Below are 24539 nucleotides of genomic sequence, written 5' to 3'. Positions count from 1 at the left end.
GGATAAGCTCTTAGAACTCTAACTCATGGCAAAGAATTTACATGAAAGTTTTGCTATGGTATGTTCTAGATTTGGTTATTTTTTTCTAGGCCAGTTTTCTCAAATTTGGAGGACATGTTAAAATACAGAATATTGGGCCCTATTCTACCGGTTTTGATTCAGTAGGTCTGGGGTGGCCCAGAGAACTTGCATTTCTAGTAAGTTCTTAGGTGATGCTGCTTCTGCTGGTCCAGACCACATGTTTTGAATCACTGCCCTAAACCAATATCAACTGATGGTATTGTGTTGATGGGAAATATTCAACTGTAAAGATTTTGTCAATTTAGACTCAACTTGTAGAAATTTTCTGATCAAGTAACTAGGGCTGAGATGTCAGTTTACACACACAAAAAATAATGTCTTTCTAGTGAATCAACTGCACATATGGTTCTCCAGAAGAGGTTTGAACTGTGAGAAAACAAACTGCCCTCTGGCATTCACAGGTGTGCTAAGTACAAAGCCATAATTTATCAACAAGTTGTTTCCCTACGAGGTGCCATAAATTAAGCCCTTGTAACACTGACAAAAAATGCGAAACTTACTCATTTTAGCTCTCTTTCAGTTCCAATGATGCCAATAAGAAAGCTTCAGTTTTGAGCTATTTCCTTTAGCACCGTTCAAAAATGCTCTTTAATCTCCTTTTTCAACAAAGAGAGAGTCCGCCTCAGGACAGGCAACAGTAACCAGAATTTAGCACAGTGTTTGTTGTTACTGAAGTGCTTTATTTTGCCATGCATTCATATACACCCTATTTACACGGCTTGGCACAAATGATGAAGGCAGACCACCTTGGTGTTGAATTGGTTCTGCTATTTACCTGCTGTGTGACTGTGGGAAAAGTTCTGAACCTCTCTGTGCTTCAGTTGTCTCAGTTTTAAACAAGTATAAAAATAGCCTCTGCTTCGATGTTGTGATAAGGATGAAATAAGTTCATGTCAATAAAGCTCTTAGAAGATTGTCTTGAACATAGGAAGTGCTATACAAATACTTGTAGATAAATATATAAGTAATTCACAGAAGGATGAAAAGTGTTGTCTTAAAGCACTTCCAGGGTAGAGATGGGGTCCTGGAAACCTGAGGCTGCCCTGGCCCTCTCAGCCCATGCTGGGCTTTGAAATCTAAGGTACCTACAGCTATGGATGAGACTTAGCACTCATGACGGTCCGTTTGCCAACACTGGTCCAGCCACTCCAGCAGACCTGGGGTGGGGGCTCTGGTTGCAGGAGGTTCAGCTCTGGTCAGGTTGCCCCCGGCAGTGGTAAGGCCATTCAGGGAAGCTGAAAGTGGGCAGTAGAGGCTCCTGCACCAGGTTGGCCATTACTTTCTTGTCCTCATTAATTAAGGGTCCTGGGAGAGTAGTGGTCCATTGTCTCCCCAAAGCCAAACAATGGGAGTGTCTAAGGTATTGGAAGTGAGGATGTCGGGCCCTGAGGCACGTGAGATGGGGCACAAGGGAGGGGGTCGGGGCTGTGGACTCAGGCAGGCCCTGGGCCCATGAGTCCGTTCCTTACTAGCTGGCCTTTTGATATGCGACCCTACGGACCAAAATCATATTTCATCTTACCCACCATCTTGCTGCAATCAGACCTTCCCTTATTTAATAAATAAGGGGTCTTATTTAATAAAAAGCAGATCCAGGGCCAGCATTCCCAGAAATTCCAATTCAGTAGGGCATCTGCGTCTTTAATAAGCACATTAGTGACTCAGATACAAATAGTTCATGGAGCACACTTGCAGAAATCCTGTTTCTGTCTCTTTTTAAAGTGTGTGTGGGGGGTCCTTTTGTTTTTATTGGTTTAGAATATTCTGTGTAATTCTTTGCTGACACAAAAGTCCCTTTTGAAAGAAAGAAAATGAAACAATGCTGCCAAATAAATATGAGTGATGGCACTGAAAGGAGGAATGCATTTATAATGTGCAGAGGGCTTCAAAAACATCGTCACTGTCTCTACTTGACCTTTTCATTCCTTGCCTATTATGAAAAATTACAGATGCGGCTCTTAGGTTATTAGCAGAACATTATGCAGGCCTAAAATTTTAGCTTAGAAAAAGAGATTTTTATTAGTCTATGTTAAAAAGTTCAACCCAATGTGCATTTCTGTGCCGAACTTTTGAAATAGGAAGCCTAGAGTTTAGGATATTATAACCCTGTTTTTGTTGTAGTTTTTTCCCCCCCGTAGTTTCTTACATTCAGTGGAAAGTCTCTGGCACGGGGCATCCAACTTAAAAAGAGTCATTTGTCCCAGAAGAACACCTTGTCAGCCTCAGAAAAGAGGAGGTGAAAATGCAAATGAGAATGTGAATGAGAATCAAAGCGGTCTACAATGAGAGCTTTGAGGGATGCCGTGAACGTTGCTGTGTTTGGTTATTTGGTTGATCTAAAGATATCAAGATGGGAAATTCTTCCAGCAGGGGATTTTTTAAAATTGTAGTAAAATACAAATAACATAAAATTTACTCTTGAAGCCACCTTAAGTGTACAGTTTTGTGGCATTGAGTATATTCCCATTGTTGTACAACCATCACCACCATCATCTCCAGAACATTTTCATCTTGCAAAACGGAAACTCTGTCCCGTTAAACACGAACTTCCTATTCTCCCTGCCCCGGGCTCCTGGCAGCCACCCTCATACTCGATCTCTCCAAATTTGACTGCTCTAGGTACCTGATATAAATGGAATCATACAGTACTTATACGTCTGTGTTGACTTATTTCACTTAGCACGATGTCCTCAAGGTTCATCCATGTGGTAGCAGGTGTCAGAATTTCCGTCTTTTTAAGGCTGAATAACATTCCATTGTAAGTATAGACCACTTTTGTATATCCAGTCATCTGTCAGTGGACACACGGGTCGCTTCCACCCCTTGGCTATTGTAAATAATGCTGCCCTGATATGCAAGTCCTCCAGCAGCGGATTTTAATATAAAAATCAATGACCCTCTGTCAAGTCTGGTCTGATATTCTGGAGCTAGCAAAGAACTTGCTTGAGTGGTGCTCAACAAGAAATAGGCTGAGCGAATGGCAAGTCTCCCAGAATCACTGGCCAAGCTCGTCACTATTTCTGTTAAGGCTGAGTATTTTCGGGTAGTCCATCAATTTACCAGTTCTCACCCTTTCCCCTACAAGGAGGATCCTCTAAGCAGAGCTGTGTGTTTATTTTTTTAATTGAATGAGACCTAAACATTCCATCTCAGATGATTTGAAACCACAGAAAATAATGATGTTTGGGGGTGGGGATGATAATGTTATTGTCATCTTTTGCAGTAAGTGTTGCTCCCTGTCTGTGTGTTGCACGCGCTTTGTTTTACAGGTGTGATCTCAGAGTTAGCTAAATCACAGTGGAGCAGAAGAGAATTCCTGGTGAATTTGGTTTGATGTGCAAGTCGGAAGCATATGCTGCTTGCTCACTGTCTGACAGATTTATAAGGTGGTACATATGAGTTGCTGGGCAGCGAAGGCCAGCATCACAGAGGCAAGGCTTGTTTCTGAGCAACTTGTAGGAAGTTCCCCTCCCACATGCCAATTCATCTGTAGGAACAAGAAATCAGATAAGATGAGTAGTACCATGCACCTCTGATTTCCAAGGCTGGGCTGAAGGTCAGCAACCTACTCCCTCCGAAGGCGGTTTTTCCAAGTTGTTGAACTCCCTGGAGCAGCGGTGGGTGGTCAGACCAGAGCATGGCTGTCTTTTGCTTTTTCCTTCTGGTTCTGGCCCCTCCTTCTGAAGTGTGTCTTTGCTAATCCACTGAGATCCCACAGCCTTCCTCCCAAAATGTTCCTCTCGGCCCTTCAGCTGCTGTTTCTCTTCCTCCCTTGTGTACTTAGCTGGCTGTCTTAGCGCTTCTGTAACAAGGAACCTGATGTCTCACTTACCTGCCTTTGCCAGGGCGTGGATAATCCACACCATAGAAATAGACTCTTCTGAAGCGAAACCTGGACATCACCCACTATTCTTGTTGGGAGTCTTTCAGAAACCACATTGCATCCTTAGGTTCCATTTAAAAGAGAGGGTGCTGAACATAATTTAACCTTTATGTGATCTCTTGTGTTGGGCACTGTTATTAGGCTGCGTGGTATTTCAATAAGACTTCTTCTGCTACCCCTGAATGCTGATTCGTAGTTGATGTATCTGTCTGGCATTTTCTGTTTCTAATCGGCTGTGGGATAAAAAATAGACTAATCAATTAGTTAACGTAATAATATGAGGATGAATGAGACTGAAATTTGGTGGAGTGATAAAGGGCAAAGATTTTTTTATTGGGGTATATTGGGGGACAGTGTGTTTTTCCAGGACCCATCAGCTCCATGTCAAGTCATTTTACAATCTAGTTTTGGGGGGCACAGCTCAGCTCCAAGTCAAGTCGTTGTTTTCAATCTAGTTATGGAGAGTGCAGCACACTGGCCCATGTGGGACTCGAACTGGCAACCTTGCAGTGGACCCTTCTTAATCTCTTTAAAGGAGGATAAGGAACAAAAAGACGTTTTTAGAAGTTGGGCTCCAAGATGCAATCTTAATATACCAAGATGCAAATTTTAATATGGTATACCAGTATATACCATAATATGCTTAATATGCCAAAAAATTGTATACAAGTGGACACTTTGGTCAACGTTGCTCAAGCGTACTTTGCCGTAATCAGAAGCATCTGGACGCTAATGGCAACCACCTTGAGCACCTCTTGTAACTGCAGAAGTCAAATGTGACTTGTATTCATCTTTTGTTATTGGTATATATTGAGTATTACAATTTTAATACAGTTTTCCTTTCTTAAAATGTGCATACTTTTTTTTGGCACCCTCTGTATATGTTAATTTGAGAAACATAACGTTACCTGCACCATGACAGAAAATAGCATGTGTTGTCTGCTTAAGCTCATGTGGCAAGTGGTCTTTCAGATGGGTAGTTTAACATGACCAGGCACATCTGCTGGATGTCATTGAGGACCCAACTCTTTCCTGAAATCCTTGTTTGGACCAAAGAAGAGATGAGCAAAACAAAATCATGTGATACCATATTTAGCAGATTCTAACAATGCTGGAAGTTCATTCATTTATTTGGTCAAATAACACATGTTAATATATATGGAGTACCTACTCTGTGCCAGGTATTTTTCTAGAGGCTATAGCAGTGAATTCAAGAAAGGTCCTGTGCAGATGCTGTGGATACCTGATCATGGCATTGGACACCAGAGGCTGGACATTAATGAATGCCAACTATAATTTTATATATATAATGTGATGGTTCGGTGTGGGGTCGGAGGGATGGTGGATGGGGGGAGGGGGGTTCACAGTGTGAGGGATATGGATGATGAACGTCTAAGTATTACCTTGTTTTGTACACCTGAAACTAATAAATAAATAAATTTATGAAAAAAAAAAAAAAAGAAAGGTCCTGTGCAAATGGTGATTACCTTCTAGTGAGATCTATGTGGTGGGCATTTGAAATTTGCCTTTCCAATATAGTCCGCCCTCCTGGTAATGGTAATTGCCGTTAGCTTAAGGCTTTACCCTTTTTACACTCTCAATCCTCTTGGTTTGAAGGATGCCTATGACCCAGAGTTACCCAGTCAGCATAATTACACCCCAAATCTCTAGCCACAGTGGTCCCCTCACCCAAGATGGCCTAATCAGAGAAGAGTCTCAGGATTTTTGCAGGAGCTATTGGAGACACACACACACACACACACACACACACACACACACACACACACACACACTTTCTCTATTTTCTTTGCTGAACGTGAACCCAAGAGGCTAGAAGTTGCAGCTGCCAAAGTCAACTTGCCCACAAAGAGAGAACCAATCTAAGTACAGAGAGAACAACAAAGTAGCCTTGAGCAAGAGAGCAAAAGACACTGAGGCTTCATGACATTGAATGCTGGATCAAGCTGAGCCCAAACCTTGAGTCCCCTCTGGACATTATTGTCCAGGTCAATTTGAGTTGGATTTTCCACCAGTTGCTACCTCGGAATCATAACTGATTCACCCGCTGGCCTGGAAGATAGGTGAAGCAGTTTCAGCTCCAAGCTCGTTCTGAGTACCCGGCTGTGCAAGTTCCTCTGATGACAGATATGCCAAACTGCGTGCAGAGCAGGAAGAGGTGGGTCTTCCTTCTCACTATCAACCCCTTCTACTCACCGCCCAGTATTCTACCCTATGCCCCCTTCCTACCTTTCCCAGGTGCTGGTCCTGCGTTCCATGTCTGCTCTCCCTGCAGTCAGTCAGTACCCATTGACTGAGGGCCGGGGGCCTTGGCATACTGGGAAGAGCACTGACCTGTTAGTGGAAGACATGCCCTTTAGTTCTACTCTGCAATTGACCATGTACGTGGTCTGCGTGAGCCACACAACTCCTTGAGCTTTATTTTCCCCCCATAAAGGTGGAAATAACAGCAGCAATAACAACAACAACAGCAACACATTCTCTTCCACATGAGCTCGTGGTAAGGATCAAAGGAGTTCAGGTAAAGGAGAGTGTGTTGTAACCAGCAAATTGACAGAAGAAAAAGAAGACATCATTAGTAATAAATAGCCTGAGGTATGACTCCGCTTGGGAGAATTTGCTCTTTACAAGGGGGGTTTAAAGAGGAAACGCCTTCATTTCTACATGAATGGGGCTATAATGGTGAAAATGACAGCCGTTAGCAAGGACTGGTGAAAGTAAGAGGCCTTTCCTACCTGTCCAGTTATGTGCGCAGGTACCTTCTTCCCTGGTGCTTGCAGGGCAGGCCCTGTCGCTGGCTTCGTTCTCAGGATAGTAGTTATGACCTGGAGGATCCTGGTTCATAAAGGAGAACATTTTTCTTTTATTGGTGGATATTTTTGCAGCACTCATAGAAGGCAAGAGCTTGAGGGAAAAGGACCGGCCGGATGAACAGGCTGGTTTCCCTCGACAGCAGGAGAAGATGTCAGTGGCGAGCTGTGTGGAGCTGTCCTTTCTTTCTTCTGAAGGGAAAAAGGTGACCAACACATGAAGCTACCAGGAGGCAGATTTTTGGCCATGAAGGCTAAGAACTTGAAAACAAATGGAGAGTTGTCCCAAAAGAACGGGCTGGAGGTGGTGAGCTCACCAGTCAGATCAGATCACTGGCCGGGGAAAAAAATGCTCATTGCTTATCTGAGTGCCTCCTTGCAAGGAGCTTTTGAGCAGCTCCAAATATTTCCTGGAAGGAACCTTTCAGTTTGGGTCTTTGCAAGACAACCGTAGCAATTTTTGCTGAGTGCATTTGACCTCGTGGCAGACAGAATACTTGGGGAACTGAGGCATTGGCATGGTTTGTGTGTGTGTGTGTGTGTGTGTGTGTGTGTGTGTGTGTGTGTGGTAGAGGGTCCCAGTGAAGATTTCTTCCACATCCTTGAGCTACTTTTCCTTTTTCTTAAAATTGAGATATAACTTACATACAACTAAATACACAGATTTAAAGTGAACAGTTGGATGAATGCTGGCAAATGGATGTCCCCATGTAGCCAGCCTCTCAATTTAGTATAAAATATTTTTAATACCACAAAAAGTTCCCTTGTGTCACTTTCTGTCTCCACTCAGAGGTAACTACCATTCTGTTTTCCATCACCATAGCCTAGTTTTGTCTGTTCTAAAAACTCATATAAATGGAATCATATGACATGCTATCTTTTATGCCTGGTTTCTTTTGCTCAAAACTATGCTTTTGAGATTTATGCATGTGTTTGCATAGATCGGTAGCTCTTTCCTTTGTATTACTGAGTAGTGTTCCATTGTATGAATATACCATGATTTATTCATCCTCCTGTTAATGAACATTTGGGTTGTTTCCAGTATTTGGATATTATGAATAAAGCTGCTATGAACATTTGTACAAGTCCCTTGGTCTTGGATAACACAGAACAGGCCCCCCAAGAGATGGGTGGAGAAAATGAAAATAAGTCGAATGGACCCACACAAATAGTCAGTTTTTGACAAAGCTGTCAAGGCAATTCAACTTTAAAAGATGGTATTTTTAATGAGCAATACTGGAGCAACTGAATATCCTTATGAAAAAAAGAAACTCAGCCCCTACTTCATGTCTCATGCAAAAATTAATTTGCGATAGAACATAGGCCTAACTATAAAAGCTAGTATTACAAAGCTTCTAGAAGAAAACGTAGCAGAAAATCTTCACAGTAGGCCAGGATTTCTTAGGACACGAAAGGAACAATGAGGGAGCTGATGAATTGAACTTTATCAAAATTAAAAATGTGTGCTCTTCAAAAGGCACCGTTAAGAAAATGAAAAGTCAAGGCACAGATGGAGAGAAGATATTTATAACTAACAAAGGACTAGTATTCAGAATATATTAAAATGCCTTCAAATCAATAATAAAGAGCAAAAACCCAATTTTAAAAATAGGCAAAAGACGCGCATAGGTATTTCACACAAAAAGGTGAAAGAATGGCCAAAACACATGGAAATATGCTCAACGTCACTGGGCATCAGGAAAACCCAAATCAAAATCACAATAAGATTTCCCCCAAGGTGCAGCTATGTACCATGAAAGACACAAGGCAGTGAAGGAGAAGACTTAGGTTCGAATCCTGCCCCTGGCTCCCTGGGCTCCTGACAAGTGAAGGAGCAGAACAAGCTGTACAAAGGCTTCTTAATCTTCCATTTTTTCCTTGCACAAATATTCCAGGATCTTCATTTGTGTCCCAGCCTCCATGACAATGTGAATCCTGTTGGTGGCTCCACACAAAGATTTCTCTTTGGATGAGGTAAAGCAAATGATACTCTGACTTTCACATGAGGAATTAAAAAAATATGAGTAATAGACAAAGTCCTGCTAGGAAATCAAGTTCCTAATTGAAGACATTCTAAGAAATGAAGTGACATTTTCCCCTGAAGTCTTCATCAATTCATACGTTTTCTCCTTTGATGAAATAACAACTACTCTAAAGATATGAAAGGATTAATGCACTTTCAATATGCTTTCTCTCCTTCCTAGATGTTGGAAAATTACCTTTTATTATGTGGTACTTGGCTTCAGGCACTTCAGGGTTGGATCTGTAGTGCTATATCCTTGAACTGATTACTACTTGAAAGAAGGTAAAAGAACAGAACATTCAGATTGGAAAGAGAAGTTACTCTCTCTTCCTCTCCCCGCCCCGCCGCCTGTTTCCTTCTCTCTTCTCCCCCTCTTCTCTCTCCCATCTCCATCTCCATCTCCATCTCCATCTCCATATCTCCATCTTTATCTTTATCTCCCATCTCCAACTCCATCCCCATTTCCATCTCTTTATCTCTCTTTCCAGTTGTAGAATAATTAAAGGACTATCAGGTAGAAGAATAGGTATTAAATTTATTCTACGTGGTGCACGCGGCACAGTTGGGAACCAGGGATGTAGGCTATAGGCAAATATGTTTGTACTCAAACAACAGCAGATCTCTCCAGAAATGGACTGAGTAGTGCGTGAGTTCCACATCCCCGGAGGTGTTCAAGGAGACCATCAAGGAAGATATTCCTGTACCGGATTGAACTTGATGACCTCTTCTGAAATTCCTCTTGGATGCTTGGTGTGGTAGTCATCAAGTTTATACTAGGCCACCGCAGTGGAAAGCCTGGATGTGTGGGTTTTTGTAGGTAAAGCTCACCATGCTGTCTGCCTATTTCCAGGTCATACTCTTAGAGAGTCTAGGTAGGTGCCATTTAGATATGACGCATAACTTTTGGAAGTGAAATGATAAGAAATGGTTGCAAAGTTGTGTTCTCCCAAGGTGGCTTTGGTTTTTGAAAATAGCACCAAGTCTAGTCAATATGGGGTCATCATCATGGACAATACTGTTTGAGGATTAAAAAAAAAAATCCATCCAACAGCAGAGGCTCTGGAGGGACACAGGTGATTTTCTTGACAAGCTCATAAGCTCGATATGAAATAGGAGAGATTTTTTGCAAAGTGGCACTTTGAAAATGTCTGCAGCCACAGAAGCATTGGAGAAAGTGCGCTTATTTGAGTGTCTGCATTCGAAAGTGATTTTTCAAAGATGAGTCTCACACTTTTTAGTTACGGTGCTCACCATGTCCAGGCAAGGGACAAACGTGTTTACTTTATTTCTCATGCTAGAGAGTTTCTGAGACTGCCAGAACCTCTGACCTATGCTTCCTTCACTAGAGAACACATCACATTCCACAGGAGTCTTGTGAGGACCCAGCAGGGGCTGCCATGCTGAGAACTTGGGTGCTCTGCCTGGATTGCTTTATCAAACCTGCTTTTACTTACTCCCTGTCAACTTATTTGTCTAGTGGGGTAGCAATATGGCACTTCTGGAGGGCTCTACTATTTGGTATGTATTCGAAGCTGTCCACCCATGGGAGTGGCTGTCTGCTTGTGGGATTTGGGACAAAGATGCCATCTTCAGTTCCTTTCACGGGGAACACAGTCTGTCTGCCCTCAGGAGGGACCTGCCTTAAATTATAAATTCTTCTGTAAGAGAGAGCCCACAGAATATTCTGGTCCAGGTTTATATAATGAATGAGGCTAGAGCTTTCCCTTGACAGCTGACTTTGGTAAGTGGCAAAGGAGATTATTAGGGCAGAAGACAGAGTTGCCAAAAAGAGTGGAGAAGGAAGAGATGGGGCAGCTGAGGACAAACCTGAAGGTGACATCACAGCTTTGTTTAAAGGCCATCTTGCAAATCTGTATTGACAAAGGTGGGAGCCTTACCATGGAGCACTCAGGATGACTTTATTTTTTTTATTAGTTTTCAGGTGTACAAAACAATGTAATCGTTAGACATTTATCATTTATACCTCTCACACAGTGATAATCCCCTCCCCTAATCTACTATCCCTTTGACATCGCACAGAGCCATTACATTTCCACTGTCTCTATTCCTAATGCTGTACTCCACTTCTTGTTATATATATATATATATATATATATATATATATATATATATACACACATATATATACATACACACACACACACACACACACACACATATATATATATATATATATATATATATATATATATATATATATATATATATAAAATTGTAGTTGACATTCATTATTGTTCAGCTTCAGCTTCAGGTGTACAGTGCAGTGATCAGGCATCTACATCGTCCCTGAGGTGGTCTCCCTAATGAGACAAGTGTCCACTGGATACCCTACAAAATGCTTACAACCTTATTGATTACATTCCCCAAACTGACTTTCGTATCCCCGTGGCAATCTTGTAGTGCTTTCTAATCCCCTCACTTTCTTCCTCATCCCAGCCCCTTCCATCTAACAACCTTCAGTTTTTCCTCTATATCTCTGAGACTATTTCTGATTAGTTTCGTTCATTTACTCTAGTCTTTAGATTCCATACATAAGCGAGATCATACGGTATTTGTCTTTCTCTGTCTGACTTATTTCACTTAGCATAGTGTTCTCTAGGTCCATCCATATAAAGATTCTCTGTTTGGATAAAAGCTCAGGGAAACACCCTATTTGTCTCCAATCTGCCTGGGTGGGGCATGAAAGGGGGCATATCCCGGTCCTTGTTTGTTTGCTCCCCTTCAAACGTTTCCCTAGTTCAAAGGACTAGACCTCTATTTGTGGGTTCACCTGTCCGCCATTCTCAGCTCAGGGCCATTGGGTGACGATTCCACTCCGAGCTTAGGGATGAAGCATTTTGCCCATGCTTGAGACAACCAACCCATCATGATTCCCTGGCCACAGTGATTGGTTCAGGGGTGGGCAGCGCCAATGACATTCAATGACACTTTTGCTGGAAGTGCTAAGATTAAGGTAGACATCTTTCCCACCAGATTTGATCATGAGGGCAACTACCAGGAACCTGAGATTGAAGACAAAGCAGAGAGGTAGAAAGAACCAAGTCCCAATGATGTTGCTTGGTCCCTGAGTCCAGCTGTGCCTGAAACCTGCCCCATCTTCTCTGCACTTGTCAATTTTTTTTTCTCAAATAAGTTGGGGTTGAGCCATCTGTTGCTTGCCATCAGAAGTTCTGATTTCATCAGTTCTGGGCAGCCAGGGGTGGTGGTAGGGAAGCAGGTGGGGCAGGACTAATGCACTGATATAAGTTGCAGGATGGTGTGTTGCAATTCCCTATAAGGAAGAGCATTCAACAAAGCTGTATGAAGAGGGTACAAGCTCCCTGAAGAGAAAATTCCTTATCAGTGGCAGGATTTCCAATAAGCACAGGATGACCAGTTGGAGGGGGACAATATAGAATATATTCAAGCATCTCACAGAGGGTTGGACTGGGCAGCTCTTTAGGTCTATGTTTTTCAAAGTCTCTTCTTAATGACTAAAGCAATGAGGTCACATGTCCTTTCCAACTTCCTATCTAGGTATCTCTAATACAAGGAAGAAATGATACATATAATGTGGCACAAAAATTCTAACTCTGTGATCTTGATAACTGACCCCACTGAGCAGAACTGCCAAGACAAGATTTCCACCATGAATTTAATCTTGGTTCACCCCTCTGCTCTGCCAGAGAGGTCGACCCACTGTGCCCTCCAGACCCCTTCCACCTTCTGCCCCCTGCACCTATGCTCTGCCCTCATCCAGAATTTCCTCTCTTTCTGCTTTCCTACCTTGACGTATAAGAACGCACTCTCCCCTATAAAGCTGTGTCCTCCGGTCACCCCAGACCATAGGAATGACTCCAACTTCTGACCTCTGAGTGATCCAGTTTTCTGAAGCACTTCTTTGGGCTTATTCATACCGTTGCATAGTACCTGACTCTTTGGCTTCCCATTTTCTTGAGGGCAGATATGCTTTATGAATCCTAGCACGTGGCAAATAGCTTTGCACAGGCTGCACTCAGTTGATGGTTATAGGTAAGTGATGTCTTAATGTCATGGGCTCTTATTAGTATCCCCTCCTGGAAAATGGCCGCCTGACAGTCTCAGATCTGGCTCATCAAAGTTCACTAGGTTGACTATGGGCTCTCCTGCACCACTTTGCCCACCTAGGGGAGTCGTGTCCAGGGTGGTTGCAGGGCCCAAGACACAGAGGAAACAGGCCCCCACATGTCCTCCCTCCAAATCCTTTCCACTCCACCCACACCTGACATCCCGTGTGCCTGATGATATATCGTCATTCATTCATTCATTCACCAAAGGCGCAGCAAACACAGTGTGCCAGACATCAATGTACAGTGAGGAGCAAATCAGATGCAGTTCCTGTCTGTGGAGCTGCTGGTATGGGTCCCTTCCACACAAAGTCAGGATTGTTCCTCCTCTGTCCATCTCTGTCTTCCTTTAGACCCTGACATGTCTTGGCTCAGGAATATTGGATCTGTCATGTGTCCCTTTGGAGGTAGGGTCTGTTTGTCCTTTGCTGATGCTGAAGCCCTGCACCTAAAGTTTTCTTTCTACCTATTTCCGCTTTTGTCCCAAACTGAGATACGGCTACTTGTTCCCAGGAATATCTTCTAATCCATTTCCCCTGCTCACAAAATCCTCCAACCCAGGAGAGAGCTAGGCTCCCCAGAGACAGCCTAATGGTTATGGTTAATGTGAGTTTTGCATCTTGAATACCCATTTGGTTTAAATTAGTAAAGCTAAGAGCAATAAACCCTCGCTGGGCTCTGACTTGAGGTCGTGACCCCCAAGTTACCAGTGAGGGGTGAAGGTATGGCCTTGGACTCTGAACCCTGCGGGTGGATGAAGGTCCTAGTCCTACCTGCAGTGCTGGCTGCCAGACTGCCTGCCACGGGAAGGGGCTGTAATCAGTCTCTTTTTTTCCACTTTTCATAGCCTAGCAGTCCACAGATGCTGAAGGTGGGGATGGGGGTGCAGGGATCACATCCCCAAGAGCCACCTGGCCATGGTGGCTTGGCAAGGAGCCAAGCTCACCGCCGTCGCCTTCAGCCTGTGCCAGGGCTCTGGAGCCCGGCTGGCACTTCCTGAGGGCAAAAGGAAACCTGCGAGTGGTGTAGGGAGAACTTATTAGAGGGGAAAAAAAAAAGAATTTCAGGTTGGAAAGGTGTAGGGAGGGCAGAAAACAAGGACGGAAGCGCTGCTCAGCCCGAATAGAGGGTCCCAGGGCTGCCTGGAGCTCTAGAGAATTCCCAAAGCGTCTTGTGCTATATGCCCACGTGCGTGTGTGCCGGGGAGCGAGAGCTAGGAGAGCGCGTGTAGCTCGCGGGGCGAGGAGACGCAGAGGGACCGCGAGCAGAGACCCAGCGAGCGCGCGGCTCCGGGTCCGCCCACTGGCGGAGGAGGGGGGGCGGGGGGGCGGGGGAGGGGGGGTGGGGGGGCGGGGGGCGGAAGGGGGGAGGGGGGCGGAGGCAGCCGGGGGGGCGGAGGCAGCGGGGGGGGGCGGGCAGCGGGGGGGGGCGGGCAGCGGGGGGGGCGGAGGCAGCGGGGGGGCGGGGAGGGGGGGCGGAGGCAGCGGGGGGGGGCGGTGGCAGCGGGGGGGGGCGGAGGCAGCGGGGGGGGCGGAGGCAGCGGGGGGGGCGGAGGCAGCGGGGGGGGGGCGGAGGCAGCGGGGGGGGCGGGGAGCGCGCACGGGCGGCGGCGGCGGGCTTCCCCGGGCTTCCCCTCCGCGGCCGCGGGCGCACGGCGCGGGCCCAGAGCGCGGAGGCGGCGTCCCGGAGCCGGGAGTCCCCGAGGCGCCTCCGCTCGGCGCGGGGACGCGGGGCCGGGAGCGTCCCGCGAACCTCCCGGAGACGGGAGGTTGGGGCTGCCCTCCCCGCCGCCGCCCCCGCCCGGCGCCCGCCGCCCGCCCCCGCCCGCGGCCCGAGCGCGCCGCCCCCGCCGCCCCAGGTCTGGCGAGCCGCCGCCGGCCGAGCTGCGGGAGCCGCGGGAGAGCACCAGCCGCCGCCTTCGCGGGAGCCGCTCCGGCCGCACGATGCGTGAGCTGGCCATCGAGATCGGGGTCCGAGCCCTGCTCTTCGGGGTCTTCGTGTAAGTCGTGGCGCGCCGCGGGCGGGGCGCACGGACGCGGGACCCACGGACAGAGCGTCTCTGCGCCCCAACTTTGTTGGCGCCGCCGCGTTCCGCCGGGGCCTGGATCCCACGTCCCCTCCCTGCCCGGTGGCCGGGATGTGTTCTGTGGGACCAAGAGACGCCCTCCCGGTCCCCTCCTGGGACCCTCGGCGCGAGAGGAGCCGCGCACACGGGCCGAGACCTGCCCCGTCACCTCCACCGGGCGCGGGAGCGGGTGCAGCCGCCGCTGGGTCCCCTCGCCTGCGGGGCTTTGCCCTGGACCTGGCTCGCGCCCTCGGGAAGTTTCTCGGGTGGGAGCTTCCGAGACCCACGGTCGCAGCCGTGGCTCCTGGCTCCTCTCGAGACCGTTGCCTCCCTGCGCGCAGGACCCGGCTCGGCGTCCTCCCGTGACCCCGGCTTCCGCGCCCGGGGTCCCGGGGAGCGTTTTCCCAGGGGACGTTTGCGGTACTTGCTGCGACTGGAAAACTGTTGCTGCGCAGGCTCGGGCAGTCGGGGTTCGCAGCCGGGGTGTGGGGCTCCATTCGCCCCGCGCCCGGAGCGGAGTCCACGTCCGCTGGGGGGCCGCGAGGGCCCTTCGTGGGGCAGCAGCGAATGCGCCCGGTGGCTCTGACGCTCTGGTGTCTGGAAATTGAGAGCTTGGAAGGAGGAGGGGGCGCTGTGTCCGGTTTTTTCGGAGATGGCCGAGCCACACGGTGCCCGGGGCCCGCTGCCCACCGGCCTCCCGGGGCCCCATCAGCAGGGAGCGGCCGCGTCTCTGCCTTTCAGCCCCAAGCCCGGGGCACCCGCTCAGACCCACTCCACAGCCCCCGTGACGCGCTGTTACCTAGGTGCCCACACCTGCACTTGTTCCTCCATCAGCCGGCCAGCTTCTCTCTGCCCATGGCTGTTTGAGGACACATTTGAAATGTTAAAGTTGCCTGAACTTTCTGGATTTGCTTTTTTTCCTCTTTTTTCTTTTTGTGGTTTGTTTGGAAAAGCTCACTGAGCTATTCTAAACAGGAGGCCCCTCCTCTCTGGATTTCTGCCCCGAATCCGGAGTCATTGATGGCAGGTGGGAGGTTGTGAGATGACTTCTGTTCTGGGCAGCCCAGGATATACACATGGGAAGAAATGCCCTTTCTTGCGTGTTTTTCTTTACTAGGGATGAAATTCACCCAGAGGATTTATTCAGACCATCAGAAAGGGCGGTGAGCAAGCCCAGATGCACGCAATCCCTCTCCCCCAGCTTCTGACTAAACACTAGTGTTATTCAATGAGCAGAAGGGCCGAGGAGAACTTCAGTGGGTCTGGATGCATTTGGGAAAGCAGAAAACACTTTTCCTTCCTCTTACTACATTTTTCTACCTTTGGAATAAACATTAAAACTAGTGGTTGCCTTGTGAGCCACTGAGGACAGTTTGTAATTGGCAGGTGGGCTAAGCCCCATTAAATTATTATGTGATGGAAATGATACAGTGTTCCGTGCACAGTAGTTTAACATTTGTTGAGTGACTGTGTGAGTGACGCTGAAGGAAAGTGAAGTGGGTTGTTAGGCTGCTTGGTTTGATAGCTGCCGGGAGTTCTCGGATTTTATTTTTTTTTAAAGGGGTCCAGTAATATTTATATTGTTTTCAGATTTCCCTTCAAATTTCTTCAAACATTTATGTGATGTTTACAAATGTATAATGGCCTATGAAGTGGATTTGAAGGTTTGGTAATTATCGTTTATGTGCTTCTTGCATTCTCTAAGGATGTTATGTAAAAACCAGACAGGCAGTTTATATTCTTTTCTCCAAACTTCGCCTTTGTATTAATTACTTAATAGGGGATTTGCTGACACCCAAAAGGAAACACTTGGACATTGATGGCATTTTTGGACGGTTCCCTGGTTTCATATCAAATTGGAATTATTAGCACCGTGTCTAACTTGTGGCTCTTTTACCTGCAAAGACCAGCTTTGGTATCGGCGGGAGACTCCCTGGGTGGGAATCTTGGATGTTCAGAGCTGTTATCATCAGGCAGATGATGACTTCCGGAAGGACTGGCTCGGAGCGCACAGATACAGATGACCCTTTGTTTTCTCAGATCAGCTTCTGGCGAGATGACAGAGGCTGAATTTGGGGGGAAGTTTTATTCTTCCTTTTGCCAGCACTGGTCTGATGGCATGATTCAGTGGCTTGTACTCACCTCTGCTCATGACGGTGGTAGTCTCAGCAGCAGGGCCTCAACTGGGTAGGTTTGGAAGGTCCCTCTGGGCAAGCAGAATCCAGTTTCTCTGCTGCTGGGTCCAACTTAGCTGATATAATTCAGCTTGGTATTTCTACCCTATTTCTCAGGCTAAGAGAAGAATCTTACTGGGGTGGGAAGCGGGAATGGGGAGATACCTTACTTTGCCAGCTTGTACCTCTAGGCGGATGTCATCTGTGGATACACCTTTTCTGTGCCCACACCGGTTCTGCATGAGGGCTGGAACCCCGCCACGCCCTGGCCGCACGCTTCCAGAGGTCCTAAGTTAGCACCAATGAAATGCCTTTGGGACCCCTCGATAGTGGGATGTACGCTTTCCCTGGCTCTCTTAAGCAACCAGTTCTCTGTAGAGCAGATTTGGTGCTGAGCTTTGGTGATTCAAGATTCTAAGAAGGCACTCTCCAGGCAACCTCTGTAGATCGCCTTAGAGTTGCCCAGTGCCTTTGGAAAGTCCTGCCCTAGAACTGCGACTCACTGGGAATAAAATTAGTAAAGAGTAATGCCAATCAGAGCTGGCACATAAGGTTTACCCTCACGGGAAGTACATTGGTTAGAGGAACCCAATGTTTAGGAAACATTCAAGTTCACTGTGTAGCTTTGAGGCTGCATTTAATGCTTGGGGCTCTAGAGGCCCCTTTTCTCTTCATATGGACGGTGGGCAGAGCAGACAAAAGGAGCACAGTGGACTTCCTCTATCCTGCTGCCGACCCCCCATCCCATCCCCACCCCCCATTCCAGGAGAGAGTCTGTGAGCGTTTCTGCAGGTGCTAACGGCAGCTCTGGACCTTGTTGAGCACAGTGTAGAAATGAAGTGGCCGGTCAACAACCCTGAAGACCACTGGCACACTGCTAGTACACTACGTCCACTTTGACTCTTATCGCCAGTACAATAGGTACCACCTCTGGAGGGCTTACCATGTGCCACACACTAAGGAAGACAATCACATATACCACGTAGCCCGCCTATGCACCCGAGGAGGGGAGTGGCTTGCTATTTCTGTTCATGGACGAGGAAAGTGAAGTACAGGCTGATTAAGGAACTGCCCAAGTCTCGGAACTAGGAAGGGCGCTGAGATCTCAGTTGCGACGCTTCTGCTGCACAGTCTGGTCTCTTAGTCACCTCGCTGTACTGCTTTAGAAGACTAGCAGCCAGGGTTGGTCAGTCGGGAGTTTACTGTGTGCCGAAGATATTCCATGGACTTTCTCGTTTAAGCCTGGTCTCACGGAGGTGGACACTCTTTATTCTCTCCACATTACGAAAAAAGAAAGCAAGGTTTAGAAAGGTTAAGTAACTTCCCTGAATGCACTCAGCCAGCAGGAGGTACCACCCGGGTTCAAACAGGCAGGCGACCTCCTGTCCCTAAGCCACCGGCTACTGAGATGGAATGTGTCCAGCACCAGGCTAGCAGGCTGGAGCGAAAATGACCACATCCTAGCAGTGGTCCCCTTATATGACCCGTTATCTCCGGAGAAGCAAAGGGGTGGACGGGAGTCATGTGTGGCAAGAGATGTCACTCTAGTTCTAAAATCAGACTCTGAGGATGGCACCTCAGCAGTGGAGCGGTGGCAGGTGTGGCTCACATCCCCTAATAGATGGGATGAGGGTGTCTCACAGATTTTGAGAGGGTCTTCTTTAGGTCTTTGGAGCCCAGAGGCCAGATGTGGTGAGTAAATTGCTGGTAAGAACATAAAAGGTAGTTTTAAGGAGCCAGCAACATACCACTTCCTCCTGCAGCTGTTGGCCATGGCCCTTTAGGGTCAGATAATTCGGGGAACACTTTATTTACAGCCTACAGAAAGGACCCTGGGAGTATAATGACGATCTGAAGTGCTGACTGGGGGGAAGGTGATCTGTCTACTTCACTTGTGAGCCCAGGGTCCTCAATGCCTCCCTCTACCCCTCCCTTCCTCCTTTCTTTCTTCACTGTGGCTGCTAGTGGCTTCCTGTCTGGGATGTCTCTCCAGGACCTGTGGGTCTGCTCAGAAAGCTGGATTGCTGGGGTAGTGGCATTTGTCTCACCTCAGATCAATCCGACGTCCATCTTTGGGTACTCCCTATGCAGGAGGCCTGTGCCGGGTGCTGGGGATGATGGCGGGGGTGGGGGGGATCGTCCAAGATGCCCAGTCTGGCAGGGCAAGCTCATGGCAGGCCACTGTTGATGTTTCCTTGTGCAATCACTAGTTTTAAAAGGTTTGCCTCCAAACATTTCTCTTTTATCATTTATTCAGTCGACAGATGCTTATTTGGCACCATCTAGGTGCCTGCATTGTAGCAGTTTCCCCCCCCTGCTTCATTAGTAAACTTTGGTTGGTGTAATTCCAGACAGACACAGGGAAACTTGATGCTTTTGCCGGTCCAGGTGACTTGCTTGAGGGCACTGGCTGTCAGGTAGAGTTTTGGGAATACTGACAGTAACTAACAGATCTCTCATCATAACCCCAAGAGTCCAGTGTGAGACTCCAGGAAGGAGGCGACTGTGGAAGGCGGAACAAAGTGCTCAGTTTACTGAGATGGAGGGATTAATTGGGGATGAGGGGCCGACAGGTGCCAGGCTTCCCAGAGCTGACCTCTCACCAGAGTCTTGAGCATCGAGTGGCAGGTAGAGAGGGCCTGGCCCAAGGACATTCCTTCAGACGGAGTGTCCTGGAGCAAAGGCCTGGAGGCCTGGACTCACATTTTGGGTGGGGATCACGTCACAAGGTGTGGCCTCAGCATAGAGTATGGGTTTGGGGCTTGGGATGGTAAGAGTGGCAGGAAGTGTCAGGGGCAAGAATGTGATGGTCCCACGGCCCAGCTGAAAGTGTGAACATTTTCTCAGAGGCGCTGACTGGGGAGCCCCGGGAGATTTGAAACAAAAAGGCTACATGAGGAGACACTTCCCCCCGGCTGGAAGGCGACAGCTCCCTTGGGCACGTAGTCTCTGTTTACTTTTGTGAGCCACAGTGCACAGCTCTGCTGCCGCTGCTGGGCCACTGTGCTCCCTGGGAACCTGTGCTTTATTCCGTCTTGCGTTGCGGTCGGTCATCTTCATGTCTGGCTCAGGACGAAACACCTTCGGACAGTGTGGGCTCATTTTGCATCTTTACCCTCTTTGCTTTCCTCACATTCCCAGCCAAGCCTTGGCACGAGCATGGTGGGCGCAACAACATTGCACTTGATTCCCGATGATGATTTTTGTAGACCTCTCAGTGTTCTCCATCCATCCAGCAGCAAGGCTTCCTAAAGCTCCGTCTGCTGAGCATCAGCCTCAGAATTACCTGGGCCCCGTGCACACTTAATTATACCTTAATTATACCAACATAGGAGTGGGAGCCCTGGGAATCTTCGTTTTCAACAGGTGACCCCTCTGTCCACCTCGTTTGGGAGCTGCTGCCGTGCATTCTACCCCGTCTTGTGGTTGAAGGTCTCCTCTGGTTCTTCTCTCCTTTCTGGCCACACAGGAGGCCACCTGACCCAAAGCCCTGCTTTTAGGTGGGGCCACGTGGAACATGGGTGTAATGACAGGTGTCACTCCGGGTGAGGCAGCATGAGTCCCCTTAGTGGCCTGTCTGTTGGTGGCAAGCATGGAGCTGTGTGTTAAAATGGCCGAGCTGCAAGGTGCAAGCAGCAGGACAGCTGTCCTGGGGGGTCATGCTCTTGGAAGTGGACTCTGTGGGAGAGCAGGAAACTTGTGTTCACTGCGGTTTGCGGATTGATTAGTGACTGTAGCCTTAAGTCTGTTCCAGCTGGCTAACACACCTGTGATGATTTTGCTCTCTCTCTAGAAACAAAATGTTGTTTGGGCCAAAGTGGTATAATGAAAGACCCTGAGCTTTGGAGCTAGGCAGGAGTGTGTCTGGATTTTGGTTCTACCACTAACTAACAAGTTGCCTGACATCTGTGAACCTCAGTTTCCTGACATCTGTGAACCTCAGTTCCTTCATGTGGGAAATGGGAATAATTCTGTGGTACATAAAACAAAACTTAGGGGTCTTCTCCCCACTCTTGTGAATTCCCGTTGTATAAATTATTGTCTCAGAGTAGCTGTGTGTGGTGGTCACGACTGTGGCATTTGGCTTTGGGTTGTTGGCGCTTGCATTCTGGTTTTTCCTCTTATTAGCTGTGTGAGCTTTTTGGGAAAGCATTTACCCAGCGGAAGTCTTTGTTTCTCCATCTGTTGGGTGGGACTATTCCATGAATGTAAGACTTGTGAGTATTACACGTGAGCATAGTCCGCTCATTGTGGGGGGCTCAACAAATGGTAATGTTACTATTATTGTTATCCTTTTATTAAGAGGAATCCATAAAGAACACTAAAGAGAAACACCGTAAGTAGCTAATGATATTTTTGTTACAAATAATTTACTACAGGATTTCTATAAAATAAGAAACTCTTTTAAATATATTTCAACTGATTCCTTGTAGCCCCCCAAAATGGGGTGTGAGTTCACGGAGCTCCTTCAGCACGCTGTGCCCCCATATAGCAGTGTTGGTGGCTCGTTGTCTGAATGGAGGGGTGGGCTCAGCCCTGCAGTGTCTCAGTGGTGACTTAAATTACTGGCTGTTTACAACAGTGATTCTAGGATCTGGAATCGAAAGTGTTATCTGTATAACTGCGTTAGATAATGTATAAGGAAACGGCTGTGTTCCCATCATTTATTTCCGAGTTGGTGTTCATCGGATTTCTGTTAGAAGCCTGGGGCACGAGTTCTTTTCATCAGCACCCTTCCCACCCCCAGCCGTGGGTGCTGGACCGAGTGTGCTGGGCGCTTCTCCCCTCCCTGGGAAGCCCTCTGCCTTTCTTCTCATACAGGGAGCATCTGTATGTTTGAAATATTATTGGCCACTATAAAATGAGTCGGTGGTACTCAGAATTCTGAGAATTGATGATGATTTTCCTCAGGGAGATTGATGCTTATCACACGACAAAAGGAGATCATTAGTTTTATAACTTGTGGATAACGTTGTCTTAATTAGTTATAATGACTGTGCCTTTTATGACTCACGCAAGGCTCATAAAAGCTCCATACCTCTATTTTTCTGATAGTATTTTAAAATAGGGAAATCATGTTCGTAATGTTGCTTCTGTAAGAAATACAATCTTGGTGTTCTGTGAGTAAGTTGGAAATGCTGGTCCACGGCGAGGAAGTGAATTCAGGCGGGACCATGCCTGGCAGTGTGTCCTCATCATTCAACTAAGGGCTCCAAGGTGTGAAGGGGGGTGTGTGGAGAGGCGCGCCGCGGAGAGGAGCTGGGACTGGAAACCAGGGACGGCTTCGTCACAGCCTTTCGATATGTGACAGTGAAAAATTGTCCTGCAGAGGTGAGGGACTGGTTGTTATTCTGTCTCCACCAAGGAGAAAGGAGCAAGAAATGGGGGCATTTGCTCTTGCAGAGGCATTTAGGTTGCTTTTCAGAAAAGTAGCAGTCTGCTAATCAATGCTAGACATTTCCTTCTTCTTTACCAGGGGTTTTTTCAAAACGTGTTTTTATTGAAATACTAGTTTGAACCATATGAAATTGCTAATATTTGACTGTGTTGACCTATGAAAGTGGGAATTTCATTGAGTTCAACCTAAAAATAAAATGTACAAAGAAAAGTGCACGATACATAATTGAACAGCCGGCCAGAGTACCTGCCTCCTTCCTGCCAGGCCCCCTCCACCACCCCTGAGGGTCTCCACCACCCTGACTTCTCACACCGGTTTTGAACTCTGTATAAATGGAATCATACAGTGTGGACTGTTGTGTGTGGTGCTATTTGCCCAGCACGTTATTGTATTTCATCCATGTTGTATATAGTTGTAGTTTGTTAATTCTCGTTGCTGTAGAGCATTTCGTTGCATGAATGTACCTCTATTTATTTACTCATTTTACTTTGTATGGGGATCTGGGTTATTTATTGTTTTTGGCTACTAAGCGTGATGCTGCTGTTTTTTTGTGTGAACATATTTGTAATATCTGTTACGTGTATACTTAGGAGTGGAAGCGCTGGGTTATTCATGTGAGGTTTTTAAAGAAGGATTTGGCTCCTCTTTGTCCACCTCTAATTCTGAAAGCGAGGTCTAGTCTCTATGCTGCTTTCATCTTGATCTGTTGAACAGCTACTTTGTGTAAAGCATACGGTGGCTCTGGTAAGTGACATGAGGAAGCCCAGAGCTGGGTCCCCACTCTGCGGGAGGCTGGGCATCATGTCCCCACAGTCCACTCATGGGCTTTGGAATTAAATCGTGACTGCTGATTATAGAGATGTGCGTTATAATCTTATAACTTTTATAAGCTTCCTGATCTGTCAAACGGAGACAACAGGATCACCTCCTGTAAAGATGAAGTGATGGGTGTGATTGGTGCCTAGTACACAGCTGGCACGTGGTAGATGTTAAAGCCAGTGTCCTTTCCTCCTCCCATCTCCCTTCCCTCCTATGAGGAAGTGAAGATACAGGCCACTTAAAATACACCTAATAATCACAATCTAATAATACTAATAAGAGTGCAGCTCTTAGTACAAGAGAGCTAAGCCTTGAACTAGGATTTAGGAAGTTTGGGGAGGCATTCTGACTAATTGTACAAGATGCCATTGAGAAAAGGAAATGGTCCATATGTATATATGTGTAGGTATCTTTTAATTAACCTGTATGTCCACCTTGGGTAGGAAGGGAGGTGGAAGAAGGAAAGGACACATTTTTCCTTTACTGTGTGCTAGCTTTGCCCTACCGTAGGTCCTTGTTACTGTCCCCCGCCCCCCGGGGTTAACTCTGTAATCCTAATTTACAGAGTTAAGACTTGATGCTCTTCATGGGCAGACAACTCTTACCAATCAATAAGGAGAGAGAAGAGCTCTTCAATAGAAAAGTGGGCAACAGATAGGAACAGGGAACCAACAAAAATACAAGTAACTAATACACTGTGATTACATGTATGTTTACACTGTGTTACATCTGTGATTTCCATAGAAGTGCAAGATACACATCTGAAGACAACAAAGTAGCATAGGGGTTTCCTGTTTGGGGGGGAAAAGAAGAAGCTAATGAAATAGCCCCAGAATTGCAACTATTTGAAATATGTCTGATTTGGGCAAATATTAGAAAGGATTACACAACAATGAATGTAATGGGAATGAATGTGTTTCCATTCATTTAAAAATTCTTTTTAAGATTATAAAATAGTTGTAAAAATCCAAACAGTACACAAAGTGACAGACTCGTTGAATTCCTTCACTTCTCTGTGCCAATTCTAACCTGTTCACTTTTTAAAGTTAAACTTTTAAACATAGATTTATATATAATAATAAAGGCTGAGAACACATTTTCTCTATAGTTTAATATTTTTTGCTTAATATATTTTGGATATATTCTTTTATCTATATAGATC

General features: G+C 46.8%; 1 protein-coding gene across 3 annotated transcripts in view; it reads left to right on the top strand.

The window, feature by feature from the left end:
• Positions 1-14759: 14759 nt before the first annotated feature.
• Positions 14760-24539, top strand: part of PLPP4 (phospholipid phosphatase 4) — a 111688-nt gene continuing 101908 nt past the window's right edge. For all 3 annotated transcript variants that reach the window (XM_081074763.1, XM_081074765.1, XM_081074767.1), the window contains exon 1: positions 14760-14920. In XM_081074763.1, the coding sequence (XP_080930889.1) occupies positions 14865-14920 (56 nt within the window). In that variant the 5' untranslated portion in view covers positions 14760-14864. The remainder of the gene's footprint in view (positions 14921-24539) is intronic.

Source organism: Rhinolophus hipposideros, assembly GCF_964194185.1.
Source record: "Rhinolophus hipposideros genome assembly, chromosome: 15".
In the NCBI taxonomy this organism is placed as follows: domain Eukaryota; kingdom Metazoa; phylum Chordata; class Mammalia; order Chiroptera; family Rhinolophidae; genus Rhinolophus; species Rhinolophus hipposideros.
The sequence above is the reverse complement of the archived record's forward strand: the minus strand, read 5'-3'. Positions and strand labels throughout refer to the sequence as shown.